At 40.1% G+C, this 19,419-nt stretch overlaps 1 protein-coding gene across 1 annotated transcript in view; it reads left to right on the top strand.

Annotated features, from left to right (window-relative positions):
* phactr3a (phosphatase and actin regulator 3a) overlaps nucleotides 1-19,419 on the top strand; it is a 35,305-nt gene that overhangs the window by 10,515 nt on the left and 5,371 nt on the right. The window contains exons 2-7 of the mRNA XM_080899065.1: nucleotides 12,182-12,346; nucleotides 13,890-14,057; nucleotides 14,876-15,091; nucleotides 17,281-17,509; nucleotides 17,756-18,006; nucleotides 18,669-18,822. Coding sequence (XP_080755191.1) covers nucleotides 12,182-12,346; nucleotides 13,890-14,057; nucleotides 14,876-15,091; nucleotides 17,281-17,509; nucleotides 17,756-18,006; nucleotides 18,669-18,822 — 1,183 coding nt within the window. The remainder of the gene's footprint in view (nucleotides 1-12,181; nucleotides 12,347-13,889; nucleotides 14,058-14,875; nucleotides 15,092-17,280; nucleotides 17,510-17,755; nucleotides 18,007-18,668; nucleotides 18,823-19,419) is intronic.

The raw sequence follows: 19,419 nt of genomic DNA, 5'->3' as shown, positions 1-19,419 counted from the left end.
GTGAGGACTCGAGCAGCAGAGTTCTGAATGAGCTGTAGTTGTCTGACTGATTTTTTAGGTAGACCTGTAAAGATGCTGTTACAGTAATCAAGCCTACTAAAGATGAATGCATGGACTAGTTTTTCCAGGTCCTGTTGAGACATCAGATCTTTTATCCTTGAAATATTCTTGAGGTGATAGTAAGCTGACTTTGTTATTGTCTTAATGTGTTTTTCTAAGTTTAGGTCTGCATCCATCACTACACCCAAATTTCTCGCCTGGTTTGTGATTTTTAGATGTATAGATTGAAGTTCTCTGGTGACCTGTAATCGTTTTTCTTTGGCGCCAAAGACTATTACTTCAGTTTTGTTTTTGTTTAGCTGGAGAAAATTGTGGCACAACCAGTCATTAATTTCCTCAATGCATTTACCAAGAGCCTGTACAGGGCCTCGGTCTCCTGGTGACATTGTGATATATATTTGTGTGTCATCTGCATAGCTGTGATAGTTTATTTTGTTGTTGTTTATAATCTGTGCCAGTGGGAGCATGTAGATGTTAAACAGAAGGGGTCCCAAGATGGAACCTTGGGGAACTCCACATGTGATACTTGTCTGCTCAGATGTGAAGTTACCTATTGATACAAAGTATTTCCTGTTTTCTAAGTATGTTTTGAACCAGTTTAGTACAGTTCCTGAAAGACCTGCCCAGTTCTCCAGTCGTTTGAGTAATATGTTGTGGTCAACTGTATCAAATGCTGCACTGAGATCCAGTAAAACTAGGACTGACATTTTTCCGCTGTCTGTATTCAGACATATGTCATTAAACACTTTGGTCAGAGCGGTTTCAGTGCTGTGGTTCTGTCTAAAACCTGACTGGAAGGCATCGTAGCAATTATTCTGTTTTAAGAAGTAACTGAGCTGTTGAACTTCAAAAGCTTTTGACAGAATTTATTAAATCTAGTTACAGTTACTTGTCTGGAAACTCTTTGCCAGTATGTTCAGTTATCAAGCTCGAAAATCAAAAATGTAATTTAGGTTTCATCTTTCTTCAGGACTGCGGCTAATGGTTCTCATCACTGATCTTAATCTATTTTTCAATCATTTTTTTAAATGAATAAAATTTAACAAAACACTAAAAATCATTCTCATTGTTGCTTCCCAGAGCCCACAATGGCAAATATAAAGTTGATTGTTTAGTGTGAGAAGCCATTGAAAACCTAAAAACATTTATATTAAAGACACAAAATAAGAGGAGTGTCGGGTTTAAGGCTTTATAAATGTTTATATTGTCTCATCAATTGATAATTGATTGATGTGGTGAACTTGAAACTTCTCTGCTTTGAGGAATGATCAGTAGTAGTAACGTGGACATGCGTCACCCCTGATAGAGGATAAAAGTGAAGATCTATTGGACTACTCATCAGTCAGATCTGTTCTTTTAAAAGTCTGTCTCACACTGTTGTCAGCCATGTCAGGAAGTGAGTGATTAAATTGTTAGGGTGTCCCTTTTAAGTAACACTGGATGACACAAAAAAGAAAGCTGCTCTATAAAGTCTTGTCTGGCTTGTTTCAGCATCACTGAATTGGCAGCATTCACATCAGAGCCCCCTCTCTCTCTTACACACACGCAGACATAAAGTCATGCATTGCACCCGTCACACCTGCTCATATCCCCAGCTTCTTTCTTCCCTATCAAATTTGCCAGACTCAGTCTGAGATCAGTGAAGTGAGAAGAGGCGAGTCCTGGGCCCCGTCAACAACACAAAAAAGCTCTTGTCTGTGACAGAGAAGCACAGAAAGCAGGAAGAAACTAAGCACATGTGATGGAGTAGGGAAGTACAAAGATAAACTAAAAGTAGGTAAAGCTCGTGTACCTAACACAATGAAGGTATGATGTTATGGCAAAGTGACAGACATTGAACCACCACAGAGAGGAGGGAAAGTGGTTTGAGGCTGTTTGATAGCCACTTACAGTACAGCATTATTGAACACTCTCTGCCAGGGCCACTCAGGAGATGGTAAATTAAATGCATAGCCAGATCAGATAACTGTACTAGAAGGAATACAGTCATAAAAAGAAAATGAATTAAAGCATTTCATTGTGCTGTCAGTCAGACAGTGAGTGAGTATAAAAAAAGCGAGTGGAGGTTAGAGAGTCTGACTGTATGTTTATCCACTTTGGTACTTTGGTTCACAGGTTACTCGCTTTTCCGTTTGTCACTTTTTAATACCACGATGTTGAACTTTACCTTGTTTCTGTGATGGGCTTTAATACAAACACATAAACATACCAGATGAAACACAAAATGAAAGTTTCATAAGTCAATGATTAGTCTTTATAATTTGTTTTAAATTGGGCTAAAGCTAAAGAAGATCCCATTTATACTCTGCTTTGAGTTCGAGTGAACAAAAAGTTTCACACATTTATTTATACTGAGGTTATCTGTCAGGGATTGAGGTAAATTCAAGTTTTGGTTATTTTGAAAAGGTTTGAAGTTCAGAAACTGCACCCTGTGACTTTGAGCAAAGCCGTATATATAAGTGACACTCACTCAGTCAAAATCCAACATATTTACTATTTTCTATTCCGTACTGTGACAACTTTTTGGAGTGTGTAAATTAACTACTTGAGAAGCCGCTCAGGTCTGCACCCTCGCATTGGGAAGCCATCTAAATGTAGACGTAACTACGATGACATGTAATCTAGCTGATAGTGACAGTAGACGTCACGCCTTAAACGTCTACCTTCTAGAAATTTCCAAAGCCCATGGTTACACATTTTCTAGCCAATCGTCATCATGAATGAAAATATCAGCAGCCCAAAGCAGCATGAGCAGTTTATAGTTTAGCGCTTATGCGTGATCATAATTGTTGTCATTATTGACTGATGAGTCTCGCAAAACTGTCATTTCCATCTATGACGCAGAAAGGTTTAATCGGTTAGTCAACTGGCAGGCGTTTATTCTGGCAAACTGATTAAATAAGAAAAAAAATGGAAATCATTTGTTGAGTGACAGCTGAAAACAAGGCTTTCTACTTTTGTTACAGTGTTAGTGATTTTGACGGGATAGCGGTGACTAATTTTCAGACTAAGAATTCAAACTGTCAAACAGTATGATGCAAAAAGACAAATGGCGAGAGATCTCAAACTTGACTCTGATGTATTACACCAGGGTGAGTTTCAGCACCACGGACAGAGCCAGTCTTTGCATTGCGGCAGGCTGCTGAACTGAGCAGAGCCGTGTTCTGTGTGCTGATAAGTCTGTCCTGGATCTCAAATGCTTTGACTCAACTGAGCCCTTGATCTGCTGGGAAAGAAGCCCAGCATGTTTTTGGTTTTTTTTACCAGTTTTTCTTTCTTTCCTCTTTTTTAAAATTTTATATATATACTTTTTGCAGCGACACATTAATGAGGAAAGCACATTGTGCAGTTTGAGGCACAAATTCCACTTAATGTAATCATCGGATACATCTACAGTTTGCAAGCCAAAAGCTCAAATCCAATCCCATTAAAACTACTATTAGAACTGTGGCCAGCCCAGTACGGTGACTTGGCTGTTATTGATAACTGAGTGGCTTCTAGCAATTTCTTAATAAACACAGATTCGTCATTGAGCCCACACCTTTTTTAGCTACCAGATACAGTAATGCCTTTTTTACACCACCACAGCGTCCCTGTGGCACAGAGCAACTGCTGTGAAGCTTGTGTGATCACACTAATGAATGTGTTTCAGTAACTGGACAAAATCTTTTGTTGACAATTTTCCTATGCTGCCAGTCCCATACAACTCTCTGACCAGACTGTACTGCAGATTTGATTACTTTTTGCTACAACCATGCTGCTTTTTTCTTCTTGTATTATATCATAGGAAATTTAGAAACTATCTTTCTATATGGTGAGCCTGCAAAACAAAACAACCCATGAAATCTTCTCAAAAACCAAGAAAGGAGTAGAGGTTTAATCTGCTAAGGTTATAGGGTTGCTGTTTAATTATTATTTTAATGTGCATATTTCATACCCTCATCTCTCTCTTCACAACCAAAAGGCAATGCATTTATTGAATCTTGTGCCCTTGAATAGTTTTCCATAACATGCATGAGATGATTGTTGACATGGCTATTTCTTGGAATAATGAAAAATGTGAACATGTCTGGCCTGTTTAAGTAGTCCATATGTCCATGGCAAATGGGGCTACAGGACAGTTAGCGCATTGACTCGTGTCTGCACAATCTGTCGTCACAAAAAAGTGCTGTTTTTCTACTGTTGATCCTTTGCCTGCAAAACCCTTTATGAAGTCCAGGACATGGGATGTAAACCTGCTTTCCCATCAATAACATGGTAGGAAGTGTTGTATGTTTAATTTGGTTTTGTGCTTCCCTTGAAAAGTTGCTGCTTTGGGCAAACTATTGTATACTGTGGTTCCCTGTTCTGCTTTCCATTTAAGCCCAAACCATCCCACACACACACGAGGGGATCCAAATGCGAGGTGTATCCTTGCTGTGGGACGTGTTTGGGAATTACAGTGCTACCAGTGGTGAATTGTGCTGTTCCTCTGTGCACCTCCCATTGTCTTTCATGCTTGTGCTCTCCTCCCAGCAGAGCAATGAGAGCCCAGCGGAGACGGGCTAACAGCAAGTGCAGACAGAAAAACTTTGGGCTCTCCATCTCAATGACACACTCGACATGCTTTGTATTACATTTTCATGAACAGAGCCCAAATCTGTGGAAATAATGGCAATAAAGTTCACCCGCCTGTGTCTGCTGCTTGAGTTGCTAACTAACTGCACCTCCTCTGACACACCTGTGCAAAAACTTTTGTGGCGAAAAGTGTTACATCATTGAGTAAGCGATTACTCAAGTTATTGTTCAAGTTTGCGTAAAGCACTTGAGAGACGCACTCTGTACTGAAACTGTGATCTTTTTAAACACGAGTCTTTCTAAACGCAAGGCTGCCTGTGAATTTGAGGCATTCAGCAGGAAGGGGAAGTTTAATTTTATAATTAAATAATCACCCTGTGAAGAGGAAAGTCTTTTCCAAGCAGCACTTATGAAGATGTAAAAGGAGCTAAAGGAGTCAATATGAATCTCCCAGTTTGTTAGATTAATGTGGTACACTGAAGGAGCAGCCCAAGGTGCAAAGGGTGAACCAAGACTTCCATTACGTGATTGGAGGGAAGCTTTCTGAACACTGAAGTGACGTTTCTTGGGATCGGTATAGGGAACGTGGCCCAAAACTTAAATATGAATGTGAAGCATGCCTGGATGGGTTCTCTTCCTTTATTTGGTAGTTCTCTGGAGTGAAGGTTGGCATGAAATTTTCTGAGGCTCCCCCTGTTGTGTGGGCAACAGGAAACACACTTTTAGCAGGGACATTTCCAGCCCACTGGGTGGATGCGATAGATACATGGAGGTTTTCACAGTCAAAGATAGCCTGGTTTGTTTTTTTGGGTTGCAGTTTCTACATTCTCTCTAACTTTACTCCTCAGTGACAACAAATATGTTCAAGCTTGATGATTGTCAGTGTATGTTGTGTCATTTGCTTGTGTTCTCAGAACATGGGACACAGTTTCAAAGGTGTGTTATAGTGATACAATATTTTAGTAAAGTTTTCAGCCCTGTGTACACCGATTTTATTAGAAATGCTCAGCTACACAGCAGAGTCTCAGATACTGTTAAAATGAACTAGGCATCACTGACACACATCGCTTTTGAGGCTCCAAGCTGAATCCACATAACCCTGATGATGTCACTAGGAGTCTTTATTTTCACACTTGACAAAGGTTCCTGTGGGACAATTAAAAGACGATATATGACAGAGTTTATGCTTAGTAGTCCTAACACTGAGGGAATGCACCTTTATTTAAAGGTTTTTTTTTAATAATATAATGTCACACAGATATTAGCATATACTCACTGGTAATCAGACGCGACAGGGAACCTTACAGCAATCAGCACCAAAATGCCAGTACGTTTGTGCCCAGTCTAACATCTGTGCGCCTGATAGCGCTCGTGTAAATCTAAACAGATGGAAGTAGAAACAGTGAAAACAGAGGAGCAGCCTTTCATCAGAAAGTGAAAATAAACTAAACTCTTAGTTCCTTGTTGATGATGCAGCAACGGCTTACAAGCAAAGCCACCCACCAGTCCCCATTCTCAGCTCTAACATATGGTAATAAAGAAGGGCCTCGGGCATTTTCTATTGGCTCCCGGACTCACTGACATCATTTCGCTCGCTTGATGCCCACATGCTGGTGTTTCACACTTTGGCTATAATTGCTTTGATGATCTAGAGACTTGACCTTTGCAGCTTTGCACCACGATACCCCGTTTCCCCAGACACGTTATATTCCCAAACAAGTTACAGTACACCACATACGCGTCAGACTGACGCTTTTATCTAATTAAACCTTTAGGCCAGAACTTATTTACCAGGGTTAAAATGGATCAATCAGTAGAGCATAAACATGCTAAAAATTTATTAGTTGGTAAAAATGAGAATACTGCTTCTTAGATATGGCTTTCATTACGGAAATGATGACTCTGTCATGTCTAATGAAGTGTATTGTATGAAAAATGAAAAAGGGCAAACAAGGAAAGAAGATAACAAAGACATGACCTCTGTGTCCTTAGTGGTGGTCGGGGTGCAAAATGTGCTCACTGTTGAAGCTATCGGCAAAACAAGAATGCTGTTTTGATCATTTCTAAATGTATTATTTAGTACTGCTGTAGGTCAATCAGGAGGATACTAATGTTGTAAATCTGCACATTGTGCCATTTCCTTTGAGTCAGGGGTCAATGTAGACGCAAAATATGTTTCTTAGAATAAAGAGAGCTAAGAAATAATCTGTCTGTGGCATGCCTGGGGAAGCATGAATAGAGTCATCTTCTGGACATGTTCATAATGCTTTCCTTTTTTCCTCTTTAAGTATAGCTGACCGCTGCCATTCTTGGTCTCAGCCTTTCCCTCTCATTCACACTCTGGTCATTGTATGTTGCTTCAGCCCTTCTGCTCCTCACTTTCTCCCTGCGAGATGATAGCTGTGTGCCCTGACTGTGGCCTGAGGCAGAGGGGCTACAAACAGATGGCAGCACAGTTGTAAAGCCAGGGGGGTAAAGCGATGAGGTTAGCTGGCGTGGTAAGGAGGTGCTCCATTCAAGGGCACACTGTCCGTTCACAATGAGACTCTGTATGGTCTGCAGGGATGATAGACACCAAGGGGGAGGTTTGATGTATGTGATAAGGCCAGTGAAGCTCACATATATTATAGCTGTGTGGTGACAACCAATGCTAAAGATTTGGTTCTGAGATGTTCACAGTATTTTGAGCAGTGTACTAATGAGAGTCATAATGTTTCAATCATAAACATGCCAACATACTAAAATGCAGACTATCAAGTTTTTCTAATTAAAATAGCATTTGGTGGGGCAGGTATTGGGCCTTTAGTCATTGTATTGTACACTCAAAGGACTCTTTTTAAGCACACGTGTTTAGCTTCTCATTAGTGCAAGTATTTAAACAGCCAATCACATGGCAGGAGCATTTATGCATGTAGACATGGTCAAGACAACCTGTTTAAGTTATAATTGAGAATCAGAAATGGGGAAGAAACTTGATTTAAGCGACTTTGAATGTTGTTGGTTCTAGTCAGGTTAGTCTGAGTGTTTCAGAAGCTGCTGATCTACTGGGATTTTCATGCACAACCATGTCTGGGATTTACAGAGGAAAAAAAATTCTAGTGAGCAGCAGTTCTCGGGGTGAAAAGTTCTTGTTGATGTTGGCGGTCAAAGGAGAATGACTAGACTGCTTTGAGGTTATAGGAAGGCAAATATAACAAAAATAACCACTTACAACCAAGGTATGCAGAACAGCATCCCTGAATGCACAACGCAGTGAACCCTTAGCACATCTGCTGCAGATATGTTACAGCAGCAGATGACCTTACCGGATACCTTTTGTTGCCTGGTCTGATGAGCCTCGAGTTCTGCTGCAACATTCAGATGGTAGTGTCAGCATTTACCGTCAGCAACATGAAAGCATGGATCTATCTTTCTTGAATGAACGGTTCAGGCTAGTGGTGGTTGTGTAATGGGTTCGGGGATATTATCTTGACATACTTTGGGTCAAAAATGGGCATCATTTAAATGTCACAGCTGACCTGGTTATTGTTGCTGACCACGTATATCCAATTATGAGCACAGTGTATCTATCTTCTGATGGATACATGGTAAAAAAAATTCTGATTCTGATGTAGTGTGGACCAACATTGTGTCCCAAATATTAGACACACACATTTTGCTGTTTGAGTTGTAACTTAAAATTGTAACATGATGGACAAACCGTATTTTCTCCCTCACTTCAAGGCCTTTTCAGCATTGGCATTCCAGGTTTAAACACCTGCCTGTAAAATAAGCAGTCTTAGCTGTAACGCAGTGAATTAACACAAACTATTATTGGCACAGTTTGATTCTTAGTTACTGTTGCCTTAATTGTGCAGTGCACTTCTATTTTGATTTGTGTCAGTGTCAGTGTCACTGAGTGAGCAGATCGGGTGTATTTAGCAAAGCAAGGCTTTGCCTCATGTAACCTCACAGCCGAAACTATGTCATTGATATTATCTTACTACCCAGAATGAATCAGTTTCATTCAATAGCTCACAAAAAGCTTCAGAGTTGTATTTATTGCTCACTGATGCTCTTTTGCTTCGTGGTTATCAGTGTGAGAGCATAACATTAAATGTTTGGGATTTATTTATAGTTGCACTTTAATTTTTTACTTTCTATTTTAAAATAATTGGTTCTTCTCAACTAGGGACTCTATATGTGTGTACACATAGAGATGTGTGTGTGTGTGTGTGTGTGTGTGTGTGTGTGGGTGGGTGGGTGGGTGATATCTTTTGCTCCAGAATGTGCTGACAAACTGGTTAAGTGGGGTGTAGTCCCCAGTGGCACACTAAAGCGCTGTTTTTTAGTTTCCTTTCCAAGTGACATTATCATATTGCCTTCCTTTTCCCACTCCTAAATCATTTCTGAGTTCAGACTTCACTGATGCTATTTAGAGTCTACCATTTGTAGGTTATATTTACCTGTACTCCTAAGGTCAGGAGGTTTATGAGATGCCGGCACATGATTGGAATTACACTGTGTGCAGCCTCGCGTTGAAGTTGCAGGCAGGCGCACAGCAAACGACTGACTGGTCCCCTGCATGAGCATGACACATGGATTTAATAAATCCTATTTACATTAGCATAGTAATTAAAATTGCGCATCATCCCCACACGGTGCATGTCGTCCATTCATGCTTATCTGACACACATTTCGATGCATTCCCATTCAGCGGATAAAGGAAATCTCAACGTGCACGCATGTGTTTTCACCTAATTCTCGCGCTTTCGCCAGACTCCTGTCATTTTCCCTGAATAACCACCCCCTCTATGAAAAATGAACAGTTACTTGATATGCATTATAAATAGCTGCTCTGTGATTGGACGAGGCCGGGTTCTACTGCAAGCTCTTCCGTATAGCAACAGACCCCCCTCTCCCCCCTCCCATCTCTTCTTTTCGCCTCTTCTTCTCCCTGGAATCCCCACCCCCCACCACCCCTCTCTCCTCCTCCCCTCATCTCCTTCCCTCTTTCAAAATGCAGACACATCTCGTCCTCCATGTGGCTTCACCATCTACCCACAATGCACTGGGTGCCGCCACTGGCTTTAGATGTGGCAGTGTCTGTATAGGGGGCTCCTCTCCCCTCTTCTCTCTCCTCCTCTCCTCTGCTTCGGCCTGACTCGCTCCTCCCCCGTCCACCCGGCACCCACTGCTGCGGCAGCATCTGGATGTGGTCGCCATAGCAACAGCAGCGGGCCTGACCCCACCTCCTCTCACCTTCTCTTCTCTCTCCTCAAACACACACACACTCTCCCCCTAACGCAGACATACCCCTCCTACTCCCCCTCTCCTCTTAAGCTTTTTTTCTCTCTCTCTGAGCGACTGGGTGCATTTCCTTCCAGCTTGACCTGGATTTTGCGTGCGGCACCACATTTGCAACGCTGCATGTGTGACAGTGGTGATGATGAGACGCCGAGATGGATGGTCAACTGACCTGTTTCCAGGAACTTTTAGGGACAAGATGCCAAACTAGAAATTTGCTTCTTTCATATGTCCCTCACCATTGCCTTTTTACGACCCCTGTTCTGTCAGTGTTCAGTTTTTAAATTTGTTCTTTTACTGTTTTTCTAACCTCCTTCTCTTCTTTTTCTTTTTTTATTGGTCTTCTCTTGCTTCTTATTCTCCTTATTTTGCCTCTCCTCTTCTATTTTCCTTCCCCCAACCACTGCCTGCTTTTCACTTTCTTCTCCCTACCCATGTGCTTCAAGAAAGAAGCAAGGGCTGCAAAAAAAAAAAGAGGGTTGAAACAGAGTCAGCTGTATCCACCCTCCTCCATCACTGTACTCCACATCACACCCTGAGCCACTCTCCAAATCCCCCCTCTTCCCCCCAAACCTCCTTTATCACAAATCCTTGCCTCCTCCTCAGCTGATTGTTTGAACAACGCTCCCGGCATTGCGAAGGCAGATATTGCTTCATTTTTGTCACAATGACGCATGTAGCTCTTAAACACGTAGCACATATAGCATATTTCTGCTTTCTTGGCTCTCTTTGTAAAAAATTGCAGGCAAGCCAGCAGCAATATGCGCACATGAATCTGTAGACCCACACTTTTCCAGACATGAGTCATAGCCGCCGCCGTTCATTCAAAATACAAACTTCCTTTAAGAAGGATGCGCAGAGCGCCACAGTCAATAGGGACAACTCATTTACCACAATAAATAAATCGTTACAGTCATGGACCGTGTCGATTGCTACCATATGTTTTAATTTGTTTCTAAAACTGTTTTTTTTTTTTATCTTTTAAAAATTAGATGTTTGTTTGTTTGTTTCATTCAGTATCATTTTTTGCTTGCAGAACTCAACACAAACACACAAGCACATGGTTCACCAGCCTCAGACACAATGTAAACAGACAAGAGTCTACATAGTATTAAAGTATCATGTCTTTATAGGACGATCAAGACAAAATACAGATGTACAAAATACAAATGAAGCATTTTTTTAAAATGCAACTGAAATATATAAAATCAAAGGAAAATGTGCTTGGTATAAATTAAATGTACACCATCCATCCATTCTCATTCATTTTCTCCTTATCAGGGTTGCGAGGGGTGCTGGAGCATATCCCAGCTACCATAGGGTGAGAGGCGGGGTACACCCTGGACAGATCGCCAATCTGACTCAGAGCTGACACAGAGAGAAAGAAACCATTCACACTCACAGTCACACCTATTGGTCAATTTAGAAAAACACCAATTGACCCAATCCTACTAACTGCATGAGGAAGCTGGAGTGCTTAGAGAGAACTCCACCCAGAAAGGCCACGGCCAGATGAGGCAACAGTGCTACCAAATGTACACCAATCAAGTTCATTTCACTTGACCATATCTTATAAAATGTAAAATTTTACACTGTACTTGTATAATAGAATTACATGGAAATTTTACATGTAATTAAATTAGGAGAAGCCTGTATTTTGGGTAGTAACAAAAAACATAATATACTGCATCTCAGCTGTATTTTGGACATTATGGAACATTTTGCAGGTATATACATACAGTGTGAGATACAACAAGTGACATATCAACATGAAGCACAGGAGTGGTTAAAAGGCATCTGATACTATTGTTGTTTTTGGGAAAAGAGCAAAACTGGCACACCTGTTGGTCTTTGGGGAAATGCTTCTTTTGTAGTTTTGTGAGGCTGTCTGTGTCTCTGTGCTTTCATATTTTGCCATATCTTGGACTGTGAGAGAGATTTATTTTGATGCATGACGTACGGCTGGGTGGGAGGGGATTCACAGGGAAATAGCAGCCATCAGGGAGCGTGCCTTGATCAAATTAGTCTTTCTAATTCAATCTGTTCACAGCACTTGGACTCTATCATGGTTTATTCACTAAGGTGAGCATACTAATTGGGCCCTTGCTCCTCTCTTTCCCTCTCTCTCTCTGTTTCATCTCTCACCTCCACCCCTTTTCCCCTTTGACTTTTCTTTGCCTTCTTTTTTTCTGTTTCATTCACCTTCAAATCCCCACCCACTCTGTCCTCAACTCATTTCGCTTGCTGTAAAACCTCTCCACCCTCTGTCATCATGCAGTAGATGTGGTGGACCAGCAGAGGGTGCTGAGGACCGGTTGCTTGGTGACTGGGGTGCACACACCGCCAATCCGACGTAACAGCAAGCTGGCCACCCTGGGGCGCATCTTCAAGCCCTGGAAGTGGAGGAAAAAGAAAAACGAGAAGCTCAAGCAGAGTTCCACAGGTAAGATGAGAACATGTGTTTGTATTTCCAGGTTTCGTACACGATGAAACCTGCAAAAAATGCATAATTTTTTATTTTTTTTATTTAAGCCACATAGATGAGAAGCACAACATGGTTCATACTAAGGAAAGACCTGATACATGTCTTTTAATCTTACTCTCACTGAATCAGATGATTGTTATAAGAGCAAAGCTGTAGGTGTGACATAATGTCAATTAGAATATTTTTTCTTGCATTGCATCACATATCAAAGTTGAATGTTTTAAACTATGTTTCAGTGTTTCGCATCAATAATCTCCTGTTTTTTATATCATATTTTTTACTTTTACATTTCAGTTAGTCACAGTGGTAAACATCAGATGTTGTTATTAGAAAACATATTACCAGAGTCCCCAAAGACTTGTAGCCATCTGGCTGGAATATTTTGCCTGCTGTACAAGAGAAAGGATTTTAAACTTTTTCATAATTGAATATATTGATTTGTTAGTAGAGTTATAGTTTCTATCTTTTAAAATCATTCATTTTAGTTTAGTTTTTATTACTCTCAACATTTGTTCAAGTCTCTTTTTAATAACACGGACAAGAATTTTTCAGCGGCCAGTTAAAAGTTCAGGGCAGACATTACAATTATAAACACTTTATGAAAGCAAATCACTTACAGTCATGTAGACATCCCGGTCTTACAACAATCCCAAAAGCTAAATACAAAATGTATAAAATTTCATTTATTAAACAATATTTAATATTTATTATATTTTGATTTATTATTTCTAAATTTTAAAAAAATTGATACCCACTTTTAATTTTATTTAACTATTTTAAACTTAAAAAAAGTTAATTATAAACATTGTATTTTGTTTTAAAATATAAGCAGAGTGAGCAAAATCTGTATAGGGCAAATTAATAGCTGCATGACAACCATCTTCAAATTTCGAGGCTAAAATGTAATGGCTACGATATCAGATTGCTGCTGCTGCAAAAATGCATTTAATGTTTATTTTCTATTAATTTTATTAATTTATTTTTTTTTAGATGCGATCATAATGTTAGGATCCACTCAAAGTATACGGACCTTAATATTGATTTATCCCGAGTCACCTTGTGTGTCTACTTTTAAAAGCAGCATAATATTTGCTGAAGACAAGACTAAATGTGATGGCCTTGCTGTAATGGAGACTGATGTTGAATGAATGGTAAATGGTAAATGGCCTGTATTTATATAGCGCTTTTACTAGTCCCTAAGGAATGAAGGTGACAGAAAGAGTGAATGTCATTTAGGGAAATCACAGTTGGTCACATCAGAGGTGTGCAGCAGTGTTTTTCAGCCCATCCTGCTGATAACTGCTCTCTGATAACTGTTCTTATCTGGACACAATGTCCAGTTAAGAGCTGCAATCTGATTGGTTATTCTATAAATTCAAAGCTAATTTGGAAGAACTTAAAAACGAATTCTATCTAGCTTTATATCACGTGTGTGTATTCTTATGGGTGAACTACTCTCACCAACAAATGAACTACATTCAGTTTCATTCTCCATTCACAGATGTAGCATTATCGAGTGGCCTTCTATGCCACGACCCAAACTCCACCACCCAAGGCTGCTGCTCCGATGGTGCGGTCTTACTTGGAGGATTTGGGGGACCATTGAATCCAAACCTCACAGTAAGCAGTGTGGAATACCTTGGTCCTGAGGAGGAGCATCCCCCTTCAGGTAGGACAATCTCCTGCTGTACTCAATGAAAACTAATCAATGGATATTATGGAACTGCAAAAGCAACAGATGAGGGGGAAATGGATTTGTGAAGTGGACGTGGCTGGATGTCTTTAACCCAGCATCAAAAGATCAATATGGTATAATGTTGCCGCAATTTGATAAAATGCTGTTTGGAGGGAAAAACGAAAGGAAGAGAGGAACTTTATTTTGTTACTTTCTCGCAAAAGCTCACAAATGTATGTTGACTTTAGAATTAAATTATTGGTTTATGTATTGCAAGATATCATAAGGAAAGCCTTGAGTTGGATGTAAACATTTTGCAATGCAAGTGTAATCCACTGTGCTGGCTTTCTCAAATGAAACTGAGATGCTTGTTTATGAACCCGTTTTTGGCACTTTGTACCAGTAGAGGGCAGCAAAGGCAAAGGGATTTTAATCGTCATGCTCGGCTGGAATAATTACAAAACTAGGGAATTTGTGAATGCTTGGATGTGTTTGGAACTGGTGCAGCAAATAAGTACATTTTGTTAATTTTTTAAAGAGAGGCTTTGGCAGATTTTAAGTGTCAAGTTTTTAAATCAGGCGGAAACTGAGGAATTTTCATTTACTTTGTATTTAGCCAAAGTAAATGAGAGTTTGCATGGTTTCACCACACATATTAAGTATGATTTCTCTGTAACAAAAGTCCATAAACGAGCTGTCTCCAGCTTTTGGAATCAATCAAAATGACATTTTATAGATTATGTGCTGTGAAACTCTTTGATTGAGACTATTTGAATAAATGCCTTTTTTCCTCCTTCTTTAATGTTCTTCAGTAGCCGCTCCTTTCCAAGACTGTGATCGGGTGGAGGAAAATGTGCGACTACAGGAGGAGGAGGGAAATGAGGAGGTGCACCCTGCAGGGGATTTACCTGAGGGACTGCAAGACATGGGAGAACAGATGGAAGAGAGATCAGAGGAAGAGATTCCTCCAGGAACTTCCCCACCACAAGTACCTCCAAAACTTTTGCCCCAGCTGAGTACTGGAGATGGTGAGTGCTGAGTAAATAACTGTCATTTTCATCCACATGTAGTGGCGTGAAAACATATTTACCCTCTTCTTGATTTCAGAATTTGTTTTAGATGATCAAATACATTTTAATATTAGACAAATATACCCTGAGCAAATACAAAATGCAGTTTTTAAAGGATAATTTAATTTATTAAGGGAGAAAGGCGATCCAGCCTGTGTGAAAAAGTAATTGCCCCCTAAACAACCTTTGTTGCAAGAACTGCAGCAATCGAGCATTTGCGACAACTACTAGTCTCTCACGGTGGAGTGGAGCATTTAGCCACGTTGGAGGGTTTTTGGGTGGCTTGTTTAAGGTCATGCCAAAGCATCTCAATCTGATTTAAATCTGGACTTTGACTAGGTCAGTGTTTTTTGAGCCATCCAGAGGTACACTGGTGTGTTTCAGGTCATTGTCCTGCTGCATAGCCCAAAGTGTTTTAGCCTCAGGGCATGAACCGATGGCTGGATATTCTCCTTCAGGATTTCCTGTACAGAACAGAGTTCATGGTTCCATCCATTAGAACAAGTCATCCAGGTCCTGAAGCAGCAAAGCCGCCCCAGACCATCACTCTACCACCCCCATGTTTGAATACTGTTATGATGTTCTTTTTATGAAATGCTGTCATAGGTTCACACCAGATTTTACTGAAAAAATAATTCAAAAAGTTCAGCTTTTGTCTCATCAGCCCAGAGAATATTTTCCCAAAAGTCCTAGGGGATCATCGAGATGTTTTCAGCAAATGTGAGACGAGCCTTTGTGTTCTTTTTGGGCAGCACTGGTTTTTTCCTCAGCACACTTTTGCCAGTTTTGCCTATTTTCTTATTGTTGAATCGTGAATACTGACATTAACTGAGGCAAGTGAGGCCTGCAGGTCTTCAGATGTTGTTGTGGGTTGTTTTGTGACCTTCCGCATAAGTTGTCGATGGGCTTTTGAAGTAATTTTGGTAGGCTAGTCACTCCTGGGAAGGTTCTCCACTGTTCCAGGTTTTCTCCATTTGTGGATCATGCCTCTCAATGGAATCCCAAAGCCTTAGAAATAACATTGTAACCCTTTTCAGTCTGATGGATGTCAATTACTTTCTCATCTGTTTCCAGATCACAGCATGATGGGTTGCTTTTTGAAGTCTTTTAGCCAACCTCACTTTGTCAGACATGTTCTATTTAAGTGATTTCTCGATTCAGCAGGTCAGGGTATGGCTCATATTTTTAGTATTTACTTAAGTTATATTTGTCTAATATTAAAATATAAAAATTGTTTGGTGATCTGAAACATTCAAGTGCAACAAATATCCAGAAAATTATGAAAATAAGAAAGGGTGCAAATACTTTTTTGCAGCACTGTAAGAGCTGTATAAAGCATATCTCTATCTGAACTGTATGCTGGTAAATACAATTGAAGCAAGATAACAAGCAAAGACATTTATTTTTAATAAGTGTAAATGTGATGTGAATGTACCCTTTAGAGTCAACACAGTGCAATGCAATTAAACACCAATGGACTATTTTTGGAAGATGTGCTTGACAGTGTTTCCTCCACCATCAACACCACTCAGTGGTGGAGGAACTGTTTCCTTTCCTTAAGTAAAAGTACCAGTACCACAGTTATAAAATACTGCGTTAAAACTAATAGTCCTAGATCTTTAAATTAAGTAGTAAGGCGTACTGAATTCAAACTTATACTTTTGTCATAAAATATAATTCCATACAAGAGAGGTGCTCACATTTACTGATGGTCAGTTAATCAAATGCATGTGACTAGCAAAACCTAGCTGCTACTTATATTAATCAGTAAAAGTGTTTTTCACACACTGCTTCTGGATTTATGCATGTATTGTGCAGCTTTTGGTAAATGAATAATAACACACTATACCTGCCTGCTAAGGACCATATGAATTTTTTATTATGTCCTGATAAATTAAACCTTAGCACTGAAAGAGAGTGTACTTTCTTTTTCACATCACTGTGTGGTTCAATAAAAACTGCAGAGCACAAATATCAATCTCATTTCTTTGCACGAAATCCTTGCAAAAACCTCATTTCCTTCACACACGCCATTCTCTTGTCATATTTAGCAGATGTCAAGAAATAAACAAATAATAGAGAAATAAAATAATATGCTAAAGATAGATAAGAAGACATTAATTAACCTGCTCATCTTCATTTGTCAGATTCAGGTCCTCTATCACTCCCTATTCATCTGCCCAACTCCTACCTCCCCAAGGAGCCTCTACCCAGGGCCACAGAAAGTCTGGCCTCAATGACCCTGCCACTAAGAGGGCCTCTGGCCAACCCCTCAGGGTCCCCACATCTAGGCAATATGATACACCCTCCCATGCCCCCTAGCTGCATAATGGAGGAACTGCAAAGAGCTTTCGCTTCTAAGAACAGACAGGAGAGGTGAGTCTGAAGTGAACCCATACAGCTGTTTACATGTGATTTTGCCTTTTACCATTGCCACTGGATTGCTACAGAGCTCTTTTGTTGGTTTATCACTATTCTACTACGTCAATTTATGACTTCATCGTAATATAGTCTGCGTCTAATATACTGTGATAGTATTTTGTAAATTATAATGGCCTATAATTTCCTCAACTAAAATGTTGCCTTTAAATCCACTGTCCACATCCGCATCATGTTCCTCAGTGTCCACGATGGGTGTGAGCAGGGCTCACCCCCACGGATGTGGTGCTCCGACGGACGGCTCTCTCGCTCCTGCAGCTCGGACAACCAACACACATCGTCTCTGGGGGGAAGTTGTGTGGGGTTTGGAGGGTCTGACTGGCCCAAGAAGGAGGCAGAGGAGAACAAGGAGAATGTGCGGCTGGACCAGTGCTTCTCCAACACCTCAGGCCTCCCCACCGACTTGGACGGCTGGAACGAGTCTGTTATCTCTGGTGGGTTGGCCAATGTAAAAGTGCATGCAGAGTTTGCACATTCTGGTTTTGAACAGGGTGCACTTGTTTTACAAATGAAACATTTACACTCAACGGGATGAAAGTCTTGCATTTGCATCAATTTTAGGATTTTTGAGTAAGCTTACACTCATTATGGGCACAAATGTTTTGCTCATTTCAGGCTTTTAATGATTTCATTTAATTGTTCTTTTCTAGAGTGGAGTGATTGTACAGTATACATCTTTAATCGCTTTAAAAACAAGAATTAGATGCACAAGTTTGAATTCATTTCTCTTTTTTTTCTAATCCACACTGTCCTGTTCCACTTGTTCTTATTCACATGTTGTGCATGATAAGGAGACATGAGGGCTTGGTTATTGGTGATAAGAAATACCTGAACACTTAATTTTCAAGTATGAACTTTACCATGTGTAATCCACTGTCTTATACTACACAGCAAAACACCCAACAAGTTTCTGCCCAAATATTTCCAAACGCCACTGTAAACAATTATCTGTTAGTGTGGAGGTTTGGATGAGATAAAGTAGCCATTGGCAGCCATTGTTAGGATATGAATAGGAAGAAATCCCTTACAAAGTTCTCCAAAGTTTAAAAATAAGTGACAGCGCTCTGTGTTTTAATGCTTGCATGCGTGGTTGTAGGCACACTTCCTCGCAGGCTAAGGAAGGAGTTGCTGGCTTTCAAACTACGAAACAGGCCCAGCAAGCAGGAGCTGGAAGACAGGAATATCTTCCCAGCAAGGAGTGATCAGGAGCGCCAGGAAATTCGCCAGCAGATTGAGATGAAACTCGCCAAGTAAGCTATGAAATATTCTTTTGACTGCTGTCTGTGGAGTATTAGTGATTAATTTGTCATAATACCTGCAACAAAACCTTGGTCATTTTAGAAAAAGCAGTTTAGGTTATGTAGGTTGCCTTGTGAAGATATCTTTTAACTCAGTAACATCAACTTTGCTGGGGGGTTTTAAAGCCATGGTTCCATATTAGTGTCGTGTAGTCTCCATGTAATTCATTATGTAACAATGCACTGTAAGCCCAAAAAACATCTGGGCAGTGTCTTTCCAGGGTAAACGTATATTCTTAATTGCCTGGGTTACACAACAGCTAAGAGTAGGTGGAGGTGTGAGATAAACATTGGCTCTAACTGGATTATCCGAGTCTTTTGCACAGACTTGATTTATCTTGCACAATCTGCTCAGATTGCTTATGTGTAGTTCTTTTTTTTTTCTTACTAAAGGTCAGTTCTTAGTTTTGGAATGTTTTGTTATGTTCTTAGTTTTAAACTTAGAAGTTACCCATTGTGGTAATAGTACATCTATTCAAACAAGGCCAAACTGAATAAAACAATTTAATATATTCCGCAGAATAAAAAATGTACCAGAAATTCTTAGAT

This window comes from Rhamphochromis sp. 'chilingali' (genome assembly GCF_963969265.1).
Source record: "Rhamphochromis sp. 'chilingali' genome assembly, chromosome: 12".
In the NCBI taxonomy this organism is placed as follows: domain Eukaryota; kingdom Metazoa; phylum Chordata; class Actinopteri; order Cichliformes; family Cichlidae; genus Rhamphochromis; species Rhamphochromis sp. 'chilingali'.
The sequence above is the reverse complement of the archived record's forward strand: the minus strand, read 5'-3'. Positions and strand labels throughout refer to the sequence as shown.